An 18,771-nucleotide genomic window follows, 5' to 3' on the forward strand; every position below is an offset into this window, starting at 1 on the left:
ACATGTGGTGAGTAAAATAAGTCTTACAGAACGCTGTGCTTTGCTAATATGAGGAGCCACGTTAGCTGTTCGAACCCTTATCCAACATCTACAACTCTGAGAAACACAGTCAGCAGAATTATATAAGCCAAGAATTGACATGACGCTGTCGACTTTGCTGAGTCATTAAATCATTTGCTTTAACAGCTAATGATCGAAGAACATATTTAGTCACAGAGAACCAGAAGGTTTGACCTGGCTACAGCCAACAAAAACACAAGAAACAAGGTCAGGGGCAATAACAGGATCAAATCCCAGAAAATGAAAATAAACACAATGGAGAGCATAGAAGAGGCTACGCTCTGCTCATGATACGCAACAGCTTTGGCGAGAACACCCACAACTTCTGATGTTTATAGCTTACCATAGCATGACATACTTGAGGGACAGAAGGTGTGGAGAGAAACTTGTTTCTCTTCAACAACCAGGTGAGAATAAACAATTGCCAGGAGCTACGTGCATCACACTGTGAAACATTAATGATGAGAGAAACTTGACTACATGACAGCTGGAGCTGCTCGATAGAGATCAGTCAGACGTGTCAGGGGCTAAATCTGCCAAAAAATCTTATAATGTGTGACTTCAGATCAGCTATGTAGTGTGAGAAGAATACAATCTAAAATGTCCAGAAGAGTAGTACAATATAATACAACCCAACAACACTGAAAATCTTGGAGACTGAACTTGGATTTGGAGCCATTGACTCATGACCACATGAATCAAAAATCATATCCTGAGAGCAGAAAAGATTTACAACTCTGACGTTTTCCTTTAAGCAACAGAATTATTTCAATTCTTTAATACTGTTTCATTATGATTTGATTTAATTATTGGATCAAGCTCTCAATCATCCCAATCCCGATTTATTTAAATGATTAGTAATGGTTCCACTAAGTATCCCTCAAGTCCTAATTTCTGTTGTTTTATGCCAGCTGCAACATCAGCATCTAAAATATGGTGGTTATAATGATGCAAAATATACCAATACAAATAAACACTTCTAAAAAAAAACATTTCTTAAAATGTCATTTATATACAGTATGCACAGCACTTTTCCCCCTTTAACACCTGTAACTCCCCAATACCACTACAAGAATTACACCTACTATAGAGCAGCCCAAGAATGCTAAGTTCACTGTTTTCACAGCACACATCTTTACAGAACAATTACCATTAAATGTCATATGCTTATTTCAAGGTTGAAGCTTAGATTTTTCTTTTTCAGATGTCCAAATTTTTGTTCTGCAATGTTAAACTAAATGAAATTAAGATTGCATTGTACTTTAATATCTTTTAGTTAGAAAATAATTTAAAATTAATGCTGTACTTTGCAGAATTAACAGCTTTCTGTAGGCATTTTAGTTTATATAACTCTTTATGCATTTAGTTTTGTCTTGAAAAATGTTTCAATAACTTTAATGTACCTAAAAGTGCTTAAGTGTGAGGAGTTATCAACTAAATGCAGGTATCCAGCTGAGATTCAATATCAGAGATTATTCACTAGTAAATGACTGTATTGGGGGAAAGATTTTTGATCAAGACATCCATATTTCACTTCACAATTCTCACTAAAGATACACAATTAAATGTTTTTAAAAAACTCACAAGTTCCAAGGAGTAAATGTTGTCTAATCACATGCATCTGTAGAATGACTTTTGAATAAATAATCAAACCAAATACTATCAAAGCTCAGCATCTCATGTCAGCTTTAGGCACTTGACTCTACAAACAGGGCATTTCAGCCAGTACTAAACTAAGACTGAGGTTCAGGATGACATTGTAGCCACATGACAGCTGACATGAAAACAGTGCACATGTTTTGTTTTGTGCTTTGTGTTTTTAAAGTCCTCAACATTCCTGTATATGTTTAACAGAGTCTATTTCATTAAGATTTTAAGACAAATTAACAAAAAAGAAAAAAAAGTTACAGCAAAAGTATCTATAACAATTACATCTAATACCCTACTTCACTGCATCAGACCACCTGTCTGCCAATCCTCTCGAGTTTCTACTAATCTAACACACCTTCTGCCGATATGAGCTCTACCTTAGTTGCAAAAGCATGCGAGAATTCTCACTTTAACCTAAATTAGAACAGGTTCAGCTAAGTAAAGGCCTATTGAAATCTAAAGATTTTTTAAGTATTTCTGAGTATGGCTAACAAAAGTGCAAGCTACCATATTAAGATTGTTAGATAAAGCATGCTGTGACATCTCCAAAACACGTCAGCTCTGTCTCAGTACACAGCCTCAGTTTTAGATGCATATCTCCCCACCACACGATGTGAGAAAGCATGCTTTATTTTAGATCCCTGCAGCTTATATTAATGCACCACCCTAATCTAGCATATCATATGCCACAAATGTAATTAATCAGGGCATTTAAAGTGGTTCTCTAGAGATGCTCACTGCAGCATCAGCTGCCTCATCCCAAACCCTACCAACAGATGGCTGCTCTTTAAACAAGCTCTGATGCAATGTACTGAAGAAAGACACCCACATTCCTCTCCACACGCCCACACTAGCCTCTCAGAAATGTATCACTGGTACACACAGAGACATGCACGCCCCGACAGCTTTAGTTCTTTGAATTTGAAGCACAGGAAAACCAATACCACGAATATCAACAGCCTACGGGCTTCTAGTTTACAGGTAAAGGATGTAACCTGATCTGAAATAAACATGACCAGATGATCTTAAAAAAAAGAAAAAAAAAAAAAGGCTTGTCGCTTACCTGTGTTATGGAACAACGGAGGTTTCTCCCATTTCAGCAAGACAAGGCTTTGAGTGGCTCTGTTGAAGAAGATAAGAGCAAATCAGAAAATATGCCTGCCAGTGCAATTTTTCTTTCTGGTCTGGTCAACTACACTACGGATTATGATGGTGAGCAGCAGTATCTGGACCAGTGTGGCCGGTGTATGCGCAAAGAAAAGCAGTTGTCTGGTCAAAGTGTTTAAAAAAAGAATCATGACAACTGATGGTATGGGGGGCATGAATCCACCTTTCAGGAGGCCTGTGCACAGATGTCATGGGGCCGCAGCCTACAGCTGTCACTATCCAAAACAGACACATGCTAAGCTATTGTTAGCTTGTTTGGGTGGGAGTTAACCTAAACATTCTTAACACACGCTAAAGTCAGACTGCAATGTTAAGACGCAAACAAACGACATACTGTACATGAAATGCAAAATACTATTACATTTACATGTTAAATACTAACACCGGCTCAATCTGAGAAGCAGTCGGCTTCCCTGCTGACTGCAGACAGACACCCCAAGTTAGCTAGCAGCTATTAGCATACCATGGCAGCCAGACATTACCACTAACTGCCTGCGACATGCAGAGCGGAGCTCCTATCTGTCACGCTGCGGGTTTTCTCTCACTTCATAAAGGTTACAGCTAAAATATAATGTAATAAATCTATATAACAACGCTTACTTATCATGTTCGCCACTTGTATGTTGTGTCTGAGGATAAACGGCTTCAGCATCACATCACCACTTCCCAATCACAAAGGAAACTTTAACCGGAAAACCCTCCTCTGCGTGGGACGCAAAGATCCACTTCCTTCACTGCATCGTTCCCACAGGTTCCCTAAAACTCTGCTGTAAGAGAGGGTAATATACTTAAATCGTGTCCTTACATGCCAAAACAACAAACTTTTAAAAAATACGCACATTTATAAACTTAAAGGATGGCGGTTTGCGTTTCGTAAATATGAAGTTGCATCTTTCTACAGTGTCTGTCACCCTCTAGTGTCTAATTGGGTGTACTGCAGGAAAAAGTGGCGCCACAGATTTTAAACTTTTTAGCCAGTATAAAAGTGTACAGTATTTCTTCTGCCATTTGGCCATTTTAATTCGTTTATTTTAATCATAGATGGTTTAAAATTGTGCGTGCTTTTCGCCATGTACCAGTAACGGTTTTTTTAATTTAATACTACCTTAAATAATCGATAGAATACAATGAGAAAATAGTTTGCATTATGACTTCTTTTCTGTTCTTTAATAACAGCCGTTTTGTTTTATTTTAGCAGTGAAATTAAACCAACAGTGACATGGAAAACATTAACTGAACTAAATGAAAAACTGAATAAAGGTTGATTCTGAGAGGGCTAATTCAGCATGTTTGCCTTTTATTGCAGATGTTTTTATGCTATTTATTTATTTATTTAAGGATTTTTGGGCACTAGTTTCTATTTTTTGTCAAAATAACATATTGTTTTGAATTTAAGATCGGGAATAACAGATGTCAAATTACATTATGGTTGTTTTTGTAATTTGATATGAATGGAAGTGATTGTGTCAAATCATCATGTAATATCTCATATTACATGGCTGACTCCTGAATCAAATCAAAATTGCATAGTGGTAGAAACTGTGATGTTGAGAGACATTAAATTGTTATAATGTTGAATCATGATCCCACTTGTGTTTTGCACCAGTAGACAACATACAACAAAGTTCTCCAGGCTGGGACTCGAACCTGAGCTGGCTATAAAGTCTCTGTATATCATGATCCCACTCAGCTAACTGAGCTACCTAGCACCCTTACACATGAATTCACAAAAAGACCATTTCCTGTATTTTCTTTGTTAGCTTAGAATGAGAAATATCAAACTTTCTCACTGATCAAACATTTATGTCAGTCTTGGTGATATTTTGTCCTCCTCTGTGTCCTCTGTGTCTTATATGGAGTCCCACAAGGTTCAGTGCTAGGCCCTCCTCTTTTTTACCCCATAATTCTTCTCCCACTTGATTCCATATTTAGAACACACTGAATTTTATTAAATTTTTGTGCAGATGACGGCCGAATTAAAAATAATGACTGTATCTGACTAATGCTTCATTGTCTCTATAATACAAAGTCTTTAACTTTTTAAATTTCAACAAAGAATCGAAGTAATGGTGGTTAGTGGCACTAGAGGGTAGATCTGGGATCCCTTAGTATGAGAAGCCAGTCATAAAGAACCTAGAGGTTAAAGTGGGCCCTGATTTTAAGCTTGACTGTCAAGTCAACTCAGTTGTGAAGTCATGTTTTGTTTTGTTTTTTTGTTTGTTTGTTTTTTGTTTTTTTTTACATAAGGCAGCTGACTGAAGTGAATCTTTGTGAATTGACCAATATGCCCCTGACCAATATTTTAAAGGCTAAATAAGTTTAACATTCTATAGGATTCCAATAATAAATGCCAACATCTGGATATTTTGTGGACATAATTTTCTAGATTGTTTAATTATACAAATGTAACATTCATAAAGCTTATTACTTATAGAGGATGAGGACTATCCTGCTTATGACAGAATTATCCAGAGCAAGGAAATCAGCGACCCTCCAAAAACTTTTTTTTCCCCTTTTTTAATTCTTTTTCTTTATTTATTTACTGTTCTCTCTTTTTTTTTAAGACAACATCAGATATTTTTAAACAGTTTTTTAGTTTCTCTGCAGGCAAAAGCTAGCCAATAAAACCCAATTTTGTAATTATTGTAGCTAAAAGAGTCACATTGCAATAAATGGGGGGCATGACAGAAGATCTTAAACCAAACTAACACCTTCTCTACTCTGTAGATCCAGCAAAGTTCAGCTTTCCTGTGAGTAGCATCAGCTGTTCAGTCATCATGCTCCTTGATTTGCTATGTTTATTAACCCTTTCCTGTTAGAGGTCATTTCTAAAGCCAGTTTTATACACTTATCTAACATATTGCGTATATTTGCTCTCAGGAATTTCCTACATCAGTTTCATACATTTTGAACATTTAAGTCGACTGATGGCTCTTCTGAGTCATAGTTCTTCATATCTGTGCTGCATTCTGGAGCTTGTGTAGAGATTAATGCACTAACTTTGCATGTTTTCTCGTAACATGCCATATAAGCGCAACACACCCAGTAGGTCACATCCATCATGGACAACACCTCTCACCCGCTGCACCAGACTGTGGAGGGGCTGAGCAGCTCCTTCAGCAGCAGACTGAGACACCCTCAGTGTAGGAAGGAGCTTCATTCCCACTGCTGTCAGACTGTACAACTTATCTGTATAGTCATAATACTGTGCAATAGTTATTTATATTTTACTGTGCAATACCCCCCATTATCAATATCATCATATTCTTCATTTTCCACCATCACCATGTAAATATGTATATATCCTGTGAGGTTGTTTTTCTTGCACTGTCAATTATATATATTATATATGTATATATTATATATATATATATTTACATTTATAATGCTACATGTTTTTTGTTTTTCTTAGACTTCTTTTCTTGTAAATAATTTATATTGCACCTTCTTGTTGTGATGCATGTTCACCTTATTCTGTCTGCTTTCTGCACTTTATTCTGTAATAAGAGCTGCTGTAACGAGTGAATTTCTCCACTGTGAGATTAATGAAGTCCAGTCTAATCTAATCTAATCTAGGTGGACAAAGATATGTGTAGCTCAACTGGCTAAGCAACCACCCCAGTGTACAGAAGCTACAGTTTCTTGGTCCAGCCAGCCCAGGCTCAAGTCCCAACCTCGGGCTGTTGTAGCAGGTCATTCCCTGCTCTTTCCGACCCCTTTTCCTGTCCAGCTACTATTGAAATAAAGGCCACTACAGCCCAAAATTTCTTCAAAAAAACAAATATATATTTATATATTTTTTGCAGGTGGTGGGTAGACAGAAAGAAGCCAAGGCTTTACAGCTATACATCTTATAGTGTAGTTTAGTGTCAAGTATGAAACATGGACACAACTTGTTGTTTATTAACTATGTTGACTAAAATATCTAATCTTCTGCTCTTTGTGACATTCAGAACTGAAAACAGGTGAATGCTTTATTTTTGCAGGAGACCTTGGACATCTAATTATCTCCCTCCCTATGTGGCCATCACTATTGGCCACTCAACAAAAAACCTGCCCCCCAACAGACAAACAATAAGTGCATCATGGGAGTTTTATGTAAATCACACATTTTCTGGCATTCAGTGTGACATACCATTTCCACAGTGCACATGTGATCTTTGTCTGTTCATTTTTAGGTGATTATAGCTGTGGAGTCAGCAGGTTATGATCAAAACAGTGCCTGGTTTCAAACATTTGAACTACCTATATGTATGAGTGACCTAATGTTTTGCCTGTTGCCATACATTTTTTGTTATTGGTTACATTCAAAGATAAAGTCTCTAATTTCTTCATTACTAACAAGTGTCCCCTGACTTCCTGCAGAATCCAGACAGCAGTGTTCAGTTGCCTGCCAGATCCACAGTAACTAGGGAAACAGTGACTTCACTGGCATCTACAGTTTCCGAGTTAACGGAAATTCTCCACCTAACTCCAACTGTCATGCCAAGAGGACTGGAAGAACTTTGCAATATTTTTGTATCTATTGTAGTATTGTGTAATTATCAGAGAATATAATTATGCTATTTTACTAACTATAGTATAGTATAGTATAGTATAGTATAGTATAGTATAGTATAGTATAGTATAGTATAGTATAGTCTTCTCTTTAACACATGCCGTGTCAAGGGGGTTCAGTCAATGACCTTGTCACTAGTTTTTACCCATAAAGGCCTGACCCGTGAAAAAATCTAAAGAAAAGTCCATTTTTTTAATATGAGGTCTTTATTTGGCCCTTTAACAAAATGTAACAAAAAAAATTAAAAAAAATTTTGGGTGGGTATCTACCATTTATTACCATGTGATAGTTTAAAAATATTATAATGTGGTTTTCTGCTTCTGGGTATCTATTAGGGGACAGAAGACAAGTATCAGATTGTGTTCAACAGGATTTTAAGCAAAGTTTAACCATAAATTGAAGCAAAATGTCTCAGAAACTGTGTGTGACAAATATGTCACATTAGACTCTTATGGGTTAATGCTAAAATGTCAAATATTATGGATGCCATTACTTCTATTAAGGTGAAGGTTGTCACTGGATGGAAAAAGTCTCCATGGAGAAATTCCTTATTAGTAAAAAATGAAAAAAAGAGAGTGTCGTAAATGTGAGCACAGATGGAGAAAAACAAATCTACAGGTTCATTATGACATGTATAAAGAGAAACTTCACTCTTATAATTTACAACTGAGGAATGCAAGGAAGTCCTATTTCTTTGACATTATTAGCAAAAACTATCATAATGCTCGGGTCTCATTCGCTGCTGTTGGCAGGTTAACATACCCTCCTGTGTCAGTAGCAACTGAACTTTATTCAACCAGTTTGCCAAATTCTTTACAGACAAAATCCAGAATATCAGACAAGCAGTTGGTTCACCAGCAACAGGTTCAGGAAATATACTGTGTCTATTGAAAACCAGTTTAAACACCATGACACAGTTTCCTCCTCTTGCTGTTTGGACATCCTGCCCAGAGGTTTGTTTTTTTCCAAAAGGTCTCAAAGACTCTGGAGCCAGATCTGTTACAGATTGTGAACTTGTCTTTAATTAGAGCCAAAGAAATGCAGAAAATCTAATAAACACAGAAGTAACACCATTCCAGCAGATGCAACAATTATCAGGTTAATTGGTGACAGGTAAGGGTGTCAGGATTGGGTATTAAAAAAAAGCAAGTGCCAAAGATTCAGGAAACTTCTGCTGGACCCACCTGACCATTAATCTTTTAGGTGACACTGCTTGAGAAACATGCCGACATATAACCATATGCCTTCGACTCAAGTCTGGGTGGCAGGTGCTTGGCTGGGTCATCATCCCTGGTCCCCTGGGGCCTGTGCTCCGTGGCCAAGGGGGTTTCCGGCTGGGGCCTACCTCTGCTGTCTTTTGGGTTCCATGTTCCTTGGTAGCTGCTGGTTGCCCTGGCCTTGGAGCACTCTTTGTCTGCTTTGGATCCTTGTAGGGGGTATGGAGAATGCCAACTCTGAATGCACAACTGTAATGGTATTTTCTTGGTACACTTTGAGCCCCTTAGGACCAACATGCCATGGTTTAAACACTGCAACAAAGTTGAGTATTGTTGCTGACCATTGCTGGCCTTTATGACCACAGTGTACCATCTTCTGATGCCTTCTTCCAGCAGGATAAAAGGATCATCTCTGAAGAATGTTTCCAACACCTTGTTGGATCAGGCAAAAAGGGGTCCAACCTACTACTAGTAAGGTGTACACAATAAGGTCTTTGTAGTGAGTGTATATAAACTGTTCAGAAATGCCAGAGTTCTCTGAGCGTGAACTGTTGTTAGTGGTCAGTAAGACAATGAATGTGTTTTTTACAGTATGTCTCCAACAATGTTGATGTTTCACAATGTTTAAAAGGTGCGATAAGGAGGAAAGGAGATGAAACTGGAAAAAAAGCGTCTTCTGCACCATTAATTTTATTTTCTTGTTTTGCTAAATTTAAGAGTTTATACAATAACTAATTGATCAACGTTTTAATAGGAAAAGAAAAATAGGATTAAGTCTCTGAAGAAGTCTCACAATTTGTATTATTTATTACCTGTGTTCACTATCTAATCTACTGAAATGAAGTTTTAGCAATATATGAATAGCAAAAGAAATTGCAGCAGCTTTTGGATTGTTTACCTAAGCAAAATGCCTGGATTTTTATAGAAGATTAACATCTTCCACGTGATCAAGTAGTTTTACTTCTCTTAAATTAACCTTGACCCAACCATGCCCCCTTCAGGGATCTCTGATGGTCACAGATTTGCCCTTTTTCCCAGGCTCCCAGCCACTTAACCGCAGCACACCGGCTACGGCATCCGACGGGGGTCAGTTTCCTCAAAAGCTTTCCGGGGTTGCTCTGTCAACACTCGCGTAGAGTTGCTGCTGCAAAAAGGAGCGACCATGTCGGAGCCGGAGTCTCTGAGGTCCTCCAGTGTCAGAAACCGTGGAGGTGTCCAGAGGGTCGAAGGAAAACTACGTGCCAGCGTAGAAAAAGGAGATTACTATGAAGCACATCAGATGTATAGGACTTTGTTTTTTAGGTAAGACTTAGCTCTGTGGTTGTGGCTATGTGCAGTTGTAACAGTCACTTGGCTTCGAGGCCTGCCTGTTCCAGATCATTCTGCTGTCAGCCTTGCTTTCACCGCTGCTTCTAGGTGATTGGTTGGATTTCACAGCGGACCCACCTACTTATGTTGGTCCATCTGTATGGTTGGACAGCCGTTGTTTCGGTCCTTTTCGGCTAACTACTTCTATTGGCTAGCTACATTTTTAGCAACAAGACAGGTAGCAAGCTAATGATAGCAGAGTCATGTTAGCAAAGCTACTTACAAAAGACAGTTAGACAGCTTGTCTTTGTGTTTTATGAGAAGGAATACTTACACTTTAAATTAAGGTATTATAGTGGCTAATAACGCTGTTAAGGTTAGCTTGTGAATACCTAAACATGTGCGTTAAAGCTAGCCAGCTGTGTTAGCATTTAGCTAACTAGCCGCATTCTACACCACCGTTCTGACCACCAGTACGACGGTCAGACATGTTTCTGCTTAGTCTAATTTAGTCTTGGTATATAACTGGTTATCTTCTGGTGGTTATTACCCATATTGAAAGTATGTAGAATATGCCCAGTCAGAATTAACCTGGTTGTTATTGTTTGCTGTTTTGATAAGTAACAGTCTCACAACGATCCCGTATCTTCAACATCGCAAAATTATTAGTAATAATACTGCTAACTGAATGGCTGTCTGTGCAACTCAGTGTAGTAATCGAAGTGTTTTAAAGGGAACTCTGTTAATAAAAAGATGTACCTTTTCATATAAATGATTTAGTTTGGTACCCACCCACTTAATTAGCTTACTGCTCCTTATGGTTAATTGCCATGATCATAGTGTCACCTTTTATTTTTTTACTTTACAAACAAGAATCTTTATGCACTATAAATGGGATGTTGCCTTCAATACAAGTATTATAATTAACGCAATTTTTAATTTGAAGTGCAGGGTTGATCATGAGTGAACTAGGGAAATGGCTGATAATGTAATCTCAGGTGTAAACTCTCTTCTTCTCTCAGGTACATGTCACAGGCAAAACATGCTGAGGCAAGAGAACTGATGTATAATGGTGCGCTGCTGTTCTTCAGCTATAACCAGGTATGAACTGTAGTGGAATTTTTGTCTCTAAACGCTAATAAGTCCGTATTGTCTTGTCATATAATTGTACAGTGTATGTAGTGGGAATAAAAGTTTTGTGAGGATCACATATGAGTAAAATACTTGAGTTCTGAGAGTATCTGCATGCAGAGGTAAAAAGGACTTTTGCTTTGTAGCCTAAGAGTGCACACATTTCAGGTTGTGCTTTGATTGATTGATTATGCTAATTCATACAGCAGATAGAAGATATTGTCTAAAAGATCAAATTGGTCGTGTATTGTTTTTTTTCCCAGCAAAACAGTGCAGCAGACCTGTCCATGCTGGTGCTGGAGGTTTTGGAAAAATCTGATACAAAAGTTGAAGATGAAATATTAGGTGGGTGACTAACTATAAATGCAACTTAAAAGACAGCCGTGGTTTATTGCACCAAGCATTTTATAACTGAAATCTTTTTGTACTATGCTTTTTGTATCCACTGTCTTTTAATTGTGAGTGATGTAAAGTTGACGGCCCTAATTGTAATCAGTGTGTACTGTAAAGCAGGATGCACATTAAAAGTCGTTAAAATATGACTCAAAACCCTGGTTTGTGTGACTGGGGCTTGAAGCTAAACTGCAGCTGATGGCTTGTTATTCCATTGCTTATTTTGCCTTATTTATCTGGTTGAGCTGTTCGAATTCATAAAGCCACTGTTAAATGCTAGTGCTATAAACTCTGTGTTTGGGGTTTGTGGAACAGAACACCTGGCAAAGCTGTTCAGCCTGATGGATCAGAACTCTCCAGAGCGAGCAGCATTTGTGTCCAGAGCCTTGAAATGGTCTACAGGAGGATCCAGCAAGTTAGGTCACCCAAAACTCCATCAGCTGCTGGCTGTCACCTTGTGGAAAGGTAATCAGCAAATTACTCCATCAAGGCTCTGTAAATACCAAATTTCATAATTTGTGGTTTGCATTTTGTGGTAATGTAACTAAAAGATTTATTGAGCAAGATGGCACAAAGCAGGGCTCTTTTCTCTGTAAAGGAATGCAGTGAGTTTAAGCTTTTCCTGCTATGACAAGCCTGTTGTGGAAAAGGCCTACAGTGATGTTAGAAACACATCTGTGTTGGCTTCATTTTTGCACAAAAATTCAAAAGGTCTAGCAGACAAAACATGGATATTTTTTCTAACATTTCTACTCTTCTTAAAATAGTTCATCTTAGCATGATTGTAAAATGAGTGGTGCCTTGCATAGAGATAAACCCTCAATTGGCTTTTCAGTGAAAGTCTTTTTATGTTTGTTCCTGATTGAGGGGGAAACATGCATCGAGAGGTCTGCCTTTGTTCACCGCTCTTTGGCTTCTGGAGCTCAACATATTCTTATGACTACTTTTTATTTTCACTATATAGAGTTCATCAGAAGAAATCTTTGTAATAAAACATTTTCATTGTCAGACTTAAGCTTGGTTTTAATCCTGACAAATCCAGTGTAAACATTAGATTACCACACAGCAGTTGTGTGTGTGACGTATGTTAAAACAGTGTGGGCTGCTTTCAGTGGAGGAAAACATGCCATAGTCTCAACATTGGGTGTTTCAGCTGAGGAAATCTTTCTTTGACACTGCAGGAATAGCTTTTCAAGACATAGCATGAGAAGTAAAACACTAGCATTACTACACAGTTTCAACTTTTTAACCCTTCACTTTGCTTTTCAATGCCCCGTAACAAAAAAACAACTTCAATCAAAACTTCAGACCTTGATCCTCTAACATCTCATACCCTGGATGTATGGTTTGATAAAAGTTAAACAAAGCAAGTCACAGAGGGAACTTAGCAAAGATACTGAAGTTCCCTTGCTTGCTTGACTGTGTACTTAAAGCACATAAAGGGTTACAATTAATGGAAATCTCAACATTATATAAAACTTTAAGAGAAAGTACATCATTGTCAACCAAATATATAAAAGAAAAATGGGAGAGAGAAATAAAGGATTTTTTTTACGTTAAGGATGGGCAGCTATGGGTGAAATCCACAATACAACAACTAGCTGAAGAACTTTGACGATTTTTATTTAGGTTTTTTTTTTTGCTGTCCTATGAGTGCTTTCTGGTACTTCCCAGGCTGGCTCCTAATGTTTTTTTTTCTGTTAAAATAGGTTAAATAAATAAACATATTACATAATTCTTTATTACACCTAAAATAAAGAGCAAACAAGCTAAGCTAATCTCCAATGCTGGACAGTTTGTGGGAAAAGGGAAGCACATGATGCTCTTTTGGAAGAGTCTGAAAAGCCAAGATTCCTAAAAAAAAAAGTTTCAATTCTGTTATCAGTAAAATTTTGGGCTGTCAAATTCTAAATACTTTTAAAACTTTGTGCATTTATAATATAAAACATTGTGTTGTGAATGATGATTTGCACTTGACCAAGATTTTATTGATTGCTACTAAGAAAGTTTTAACAAGAAAATGGCTTGAGGCACATTTATGCTCAATGCTGAAAATGGATACGCAGAAGGACGGACAGTTTCGTCCGTCTCCTTTGTCCGTTATGCGCGTAATTTGGTCTGTTTTCAGGGAGCTTAGCTACCCTTCGCATGACCCAGAAGACGGAGCAGTACCACTGGAAATCCCAGGGGCAATGCTGAGCAGAAGAACAAACCAGAGAAGAAGAAGAAGAGGCTCAGGAAGAGGACAAAAAGCAGATGAAGAAGAGTGAAGACAAGCACAACTGTAGAAATTGCATGATCTTTTAAACAAAGACTAAATGCGAGTGTTTAGGGCGTGTTGGGCAGTTGGGGAAAAAAAGTTGATAGTGAAGCATTACCGCTACCAAATGGTGACTGAAGCTGACGTCGGCTAGCCAGAGTGAACTCTGAACTTAACACTGCCCACTAGTGGACAACCATGGCAACGCAAAAGATGCATGGAAGTATGAGGGCGGCGACATATGACAACACCAAATTAACTGTTTGAATAATACATGTCGATGGACTATATACTGGACAGCCACCACCAGCAATGCCTCCACTTTTTTTTTTTTTTTTTTTTTTTTTGCAATAAAGTGGCGACCTTTCCAGGGTGAACCCTGCCTCTCGCCTGCTAATTGCTGAGATGGGCTCCAGCTCCCCTGACCCTCAATTGGGCTAAGTGGTATAGAAAATGGATGGATGTATAATTTTTTGTTTCCTGTTGGTTTAAATTTTTTGTTATATCATCACATTCTCATTTGTGAGGGGGGGAGACCAGTGACCATTAACCAGATGTAACCCCAGTTGCTCCTCAAATCTGCCCACTTGTCTCCCAGTCAGTTCCCGGCCTCTTCATGCATGTCCTAATTATTTTTATAATTTGTTTTTCTCATATTTTCAGAGCAAAACTACAGTGAGTCTCGTTATCACTTCCTGCATTCATCTGATGGGGAGGGCTGTGCACAGATGCTAGTGGAGTATTCAACGTCCCGAGGCTTCCGCAGCGAAGTCGACATGTTTGTGGTGCAGGCTGTCCTTCAGTAAGTGGACTGTCATTCCTGCTCTGGTAAACACACACATGAACTGGTGATTTTATTACTGGTAAAAAGTTGAAAATCATCAGTGTTGTGAAGTGTAAAGAGTCTGAGCTCTCTGTTTTTGTTCTGTCACACTCTCAGATGTTGTTATCTCTCATGCCTTCTTTCTATTTCTGTCCTACTCTTAACTCTCAAACCCTCCAGGTTTCTGTGCTTAAAGAACAAAAGCAGCGCTTCCGTGGTGTTCAGCACATACACAGAGAAACACCCGTCCATAGAAAAGGGCCCTCCCTTTGTCCAGCCTCTACTAAACTTTATCTGGTTTCTGCTGCTGGCAGTGGATGGGTGAGGAATTGTCTCATATTGAACTCTTGTGTTTGTAAGAATTGCAAGCGGTAGGATATATACGGTATATTTCCCTTCTCTTCTTTCCATTTAGGGGTAAATTAACAGTTTTCACAGTGTTATGCGAGCAATATCAGCCTTCTCTGAAGAGGGACCCCATGTATAATGAGGTGAGCCTTAATGTGCTGTGCTTGCAAACTTCACCTTTTCCTGAATGAAGAAGGTGAAAATTCTTGTTTTTTGTCTATATAATGCTGGAACATAAATGAAATTAGTCTCTTTCTTCTTGTTTGGACATGCAATCCTCAGTATCTTGACAGAATAGGACAGCTTTTCTTTGGCGTTCCACCCAAACAGTCTCCATCATACGGCGGTCTGCTAGGTGAGTTGAACAATGCTGTAAATTTGAACAGAAAGGATCTATTGTCAATGTTGCAAGAGTTGTGGCTTCTGTTTACTGAAAGTAGACTTGGCACAAAAATTAAGGACGTTTATGTTTAGTTGATTGTTTATCCCCTTTATTAATACCAAATGGTTTTTATTATACATTGTTGGAAAGCCTGATTAGTCACCTTTACAACAAGGTATAACTTGCAAGGCTTCTGTGGAATGAGCAACACAGCTAAACTTGTGGGTGTTGAATAAAAAAATCAGCCAAAATCCCCTGTTGGTATTCACTCTTGTTTTGAGTTGCTTGGTAGATTGGATGACTGACTGTAGTCTCCCACAGTAACAAAGAAAAAAACAACTATTAGAAACTCCTTCCAATATGTTTGGAAGGAGTTTCTTTTGCTTTGAGGAGTTTTAGAAAGCAGCACAATCAACCTCTTCATGTAAATCAGGAAATGATGAATGTGCTATCTGTTGTACGTGACACACTGTTTGATACGGAAGCTCTTACAGTCATAATGATAGGTATGTTTTACCCGGCAGGAAATCTGCTGAACAGCCTGATGGGATCTGGTGAGGAGGACGACGGGGCCGAAGAAGCCCAGGACAGCAGCCCCATAGAACTAGACTGAGCTTGCAGCCAAGGACAAGCAGAACAAACAAAAATAAAAAAAAAAAGAAGAGGAAGACCGCCCCGCCTCCCTCCTTCACCTCCACGGTGGGAGGGGTCAGAGCGAGACACTGGTTTGCATTTTCAAAGGCGTGCTGTTTGACAAACTCCCACCATCCCAGCCATCCAGTGCAAAATCATTCCGCCAAGAAACCCCCCCCCCCCCGGTCAGCACTGCCTGGACTTACTGCGCCAAACCGCAAATTCTCCCCATGTTGAACTGTTGTAAGACTTTATTTTAACATAACCACCATTTTTTTCCTTATTGTGTGTGTTAATTTGGGACTCTTGCTCTCTATTTAGAGGTGTATGATTTTTAAAAAGGAGAAAACAAACTATCCTTGTCCTGGGAAAACCTGCTCCGTGGAGCTGGTGGAAGTTTCTAGATGGGGAGGATTAGACAGCATCACAAGTGTTACCCCCTTGTTTAATCAGCTCACATCAGTTTTGGAGTATTTCGATGGCCAGAGAGCCCCACGGAGCTCGATCAGAGCCTAGAAGTTTCTAGCAGTTTATTCCGTTAAGTTTTTTTGTTGGTAGTAATTTTAATGTACTTGTAGCCAAGGCTGTGTCAGGATCTCAACTCTAGTTTTATGGACATAAAGACATCACAGCTCTGTGGATGTTATTACCAGAGACCATTTTGCACCTTAAATATCAACCAAACACTTAATGTAGATTGTAGAGTCCTATTCTGTGTCTGCAAACAGCTGTCTGTAGACAAATCAGCTGAGGTCACTGAACATTTAATGGTGCACTTGCTCAGCTGCAGCTAAGTTCTGGTGCAACATATGAAAACAAATCCAGATTTTTTTTTTTTTTTTCACCAAAAACTTTAAAATATAAAGTTCTAACAATGGCTACGGTGTATTTACATGCACATCAATATTCCAGCTATTCACCTTACTCTAAATAATATTCTTATATTGCTTTCATGAGCTGCATGTAGTATAATCCACTCAAATTCCTGTTTACATGTCACAGAACATAGTGTTTGTGTCCCCCTACACCACCCGTCAACTTTCATTATATCCACATCTTAAAGATGTCCTCTTGTTTTCTTTTTCTGCATCAACTCCGCTGCAGAAAAAGTCCACCTGATCTATAAAAACCAGTCCAAAAGTTACTCATAATAACCTGTTAAAGTTCAGAATTCTTATTGGAAAATTGCCGTGCATGTAAACGTAGCCATTGATGGACATGAAACGTGTCGATTCTGCCAGATGATCTATGAGAGGGTTGAAACGGCCTCGTTTGAGAGGCTGTTTAAACTTCTCGTCTGTCTTTTTAAGACGGTTCTTCTTGGTGGTGGATCAGGACAACATGAATCGTACAACAGCTGCCGCTCATCGGGGATGAAGTCACGAACCCTTTGAGGAAACAGCTTTGCTTACATCACGGGATTTTTTTTTTTTTCAGGTTTTGTCTTCATAGAGTTGTTTGATCAGCTTAGATCTTGTCAGTCTGCTGTTGTGTCTACAGGAATGTCTACAGGTCTTCCAAAATGGAGTGATCTCTGTATTTTTTTTTTGTAATTATTTGTTGGTCTGTGGACACTGCAAATGGCCAATATTAATATAGACATAAAATAAACCGCAAACAAACCAGAATATTGTGGAATAATTCAGTAGATTAGTTAAAACCTTCTCTTTTTGGGGGGGGGGGGGGGGTTGAGTGATTTTATTTGATTTAGTTTACATAAATTCAGAATCAACTCTGCTGATAATTAGTTGTCTTAATTTATTGAATTGCCAACTTTTTGGTTCATTTAAACATTTTACATGAAATTGCGAGCTTTAATATTTTGGTATCTCATACAGAACTGATTGTTGCACACACACAGAGCTAATCAAGCTAATGGTGTAGAGACCTGTGCTGTAGTTGTCAGCGGTAACAGCACCTGCCATTAAAAACTAGAGAGAAAATCCCAACATTCAGAGAAACGTTTAAATAAAACGAAGTTAGGAGTCAGATTCGGGCAACCAGCTGATGTTGCACATTTCCGTCAAGAGGTCAGGCGATTAGGTGATCAGTGTTTAAGACACACGTGCATGTTTTTATTTAGTGTTAATAAAGTTTGGTAGGTCGGGAGCTGAACTTCATGAAATCATTTTTCTTCTTTTAGTAACCTGAAAGCAATTTTAATTTAATTTGTCCCGGGAGAGATGTGACCAAAAGTCGACTTTTCAGTGAACATCAACGCTGCTGTTTGTGTTTAATTATTTTGTTCTTTGAGAACTAAAGCGGAGTGTTTTGCCTTTTTACCAGCTCACTATTACATTAAATAAACAACAACTGAGAAGTTTGAGAATGTCGCATGGCTTCCTCGCTCTTTTTTTCAGTTTTACCCTTGACAGCAAAAACGTTTGTGTACTTAAAAAGCAGTTCAAGTAGCTGGTTTTATACTTGTTCCAAATTACCCTGCATATGCTGGTTATCGTTATTTCTCCTAAATAATCAATGCAAATGACTGAAGATTTTTTTAATCATCAAAAATTATATAATGTTAAATGATTATCAGGACTTTATTGAACAAACTTGTCACTAAAACACTTTTATTTTTGCCAATCGTTAAAAAAAATAGTTTATTCTGCACAACAGTTTCAAAACAGAGTAATTTTTCAGATCCAGTTAATATAGGAGCCCTTCTGTGACATCACCTTAATAACGCCCATCTATTAAACTTGGAAGTGCTGGGATAGCTCCTGCTTGGATCTTATTTTGCCGTCTACCTTCATAAATCTTCCTTTTAAGAATTCTCCACAGGTTCTTAAGAGGGTGGAGGTCAGGAGATGATGGTGGCAACACTGAGCTGTTTTCCAT

The 18,771-nt window shown here is 38.3% G+C and overlaps 2 protein-coding genes across 4 annotated transcripts in view; one reads left to right on the top strand and one right to left on the bottom strand.

The window, feature by feature from the left end:
• The window catches only part of mrtfab (myocardin related transcription factor Ab), a 40,274-nt gene extending 36,570 nt beyond the window's left edge, over nucleotides 1-3,704 (bottom strand). For both annotated transcript variants that reach the window (XM_041973882.1, XM_041973878.1), the window contains exons 1-2: nucleotides 3,478-3,704; nucleotides 2,774-2,832 (exon numbers count right to left, since the gene is read on the bottom strand). The gene's annotated coding sequence lies outside the window, so the exon portion shown is untranslated. The remainder of the gene's footprint in view (nucleotides 1-2,773; nucleotides 2,833-3,477) is intronic.
• A 5,924-nt stretch (nucleotides 3,705-9,628) lies between these two features.
• Nucleotides 9,629-15,944, top strand: get4 (guided entry of tail-anchored proteins factor 4). 2 transcript variants are annotated; one of them, XM_041973946.1, is made up of 9 exons: nucleotides 9,629-9,954; nucleotides 10,983-11,061; nucleotides 11,355-11,436; nucleotides 11,800-11,949; nucleotides 14,408-14,546; nucleotides 14,748-14,888; nucleotides 14,983-15,058; nucleotides 15,198-15,270; nucleotides 15,822-15,944. In XM_041973946.1, exons 1-9 carry the CDS (start codon nucleotides 9,815-9,817, stop codon nucleotides 15,908-15,910), a joined length of 969 nt encoding a protein of 322 aa, XP_041829880.1. In that variant the 5' UTR covers nucleotides 9,629-9,814; the 3' UTR covers nucleotides 15,911-15,944. The 2 variants fall into 2 exon arrangements, with proteins under 2 accessions (XP_041829880.1, XP_041829881.1); XM_041973947.1 differs by lacking the exon at nucleotides 9,629-9,954 and adding an exon at nucleotides 10,033-10,307.
• Nucleotides 15,945-18,771: the final 2,827 nt, after the last annotated feature.

The sequence above is a fragment of the Melanotaenia boesemani genome, chromosome 21, assembly GCF_017639745.1.
Source record: "Melanotaenia boesemani isolate fMelBoe1 chromosome 21, fMelBoe1.pri, whole genome shotgun sequence".
NCBI classification, from domain to species: Eukaryota; Metazoa; Chordata; class Actinopteri; order Atheriniformes; family Melanotaeniidae; genus Melanotaenia; species Melanotaenia boesemani.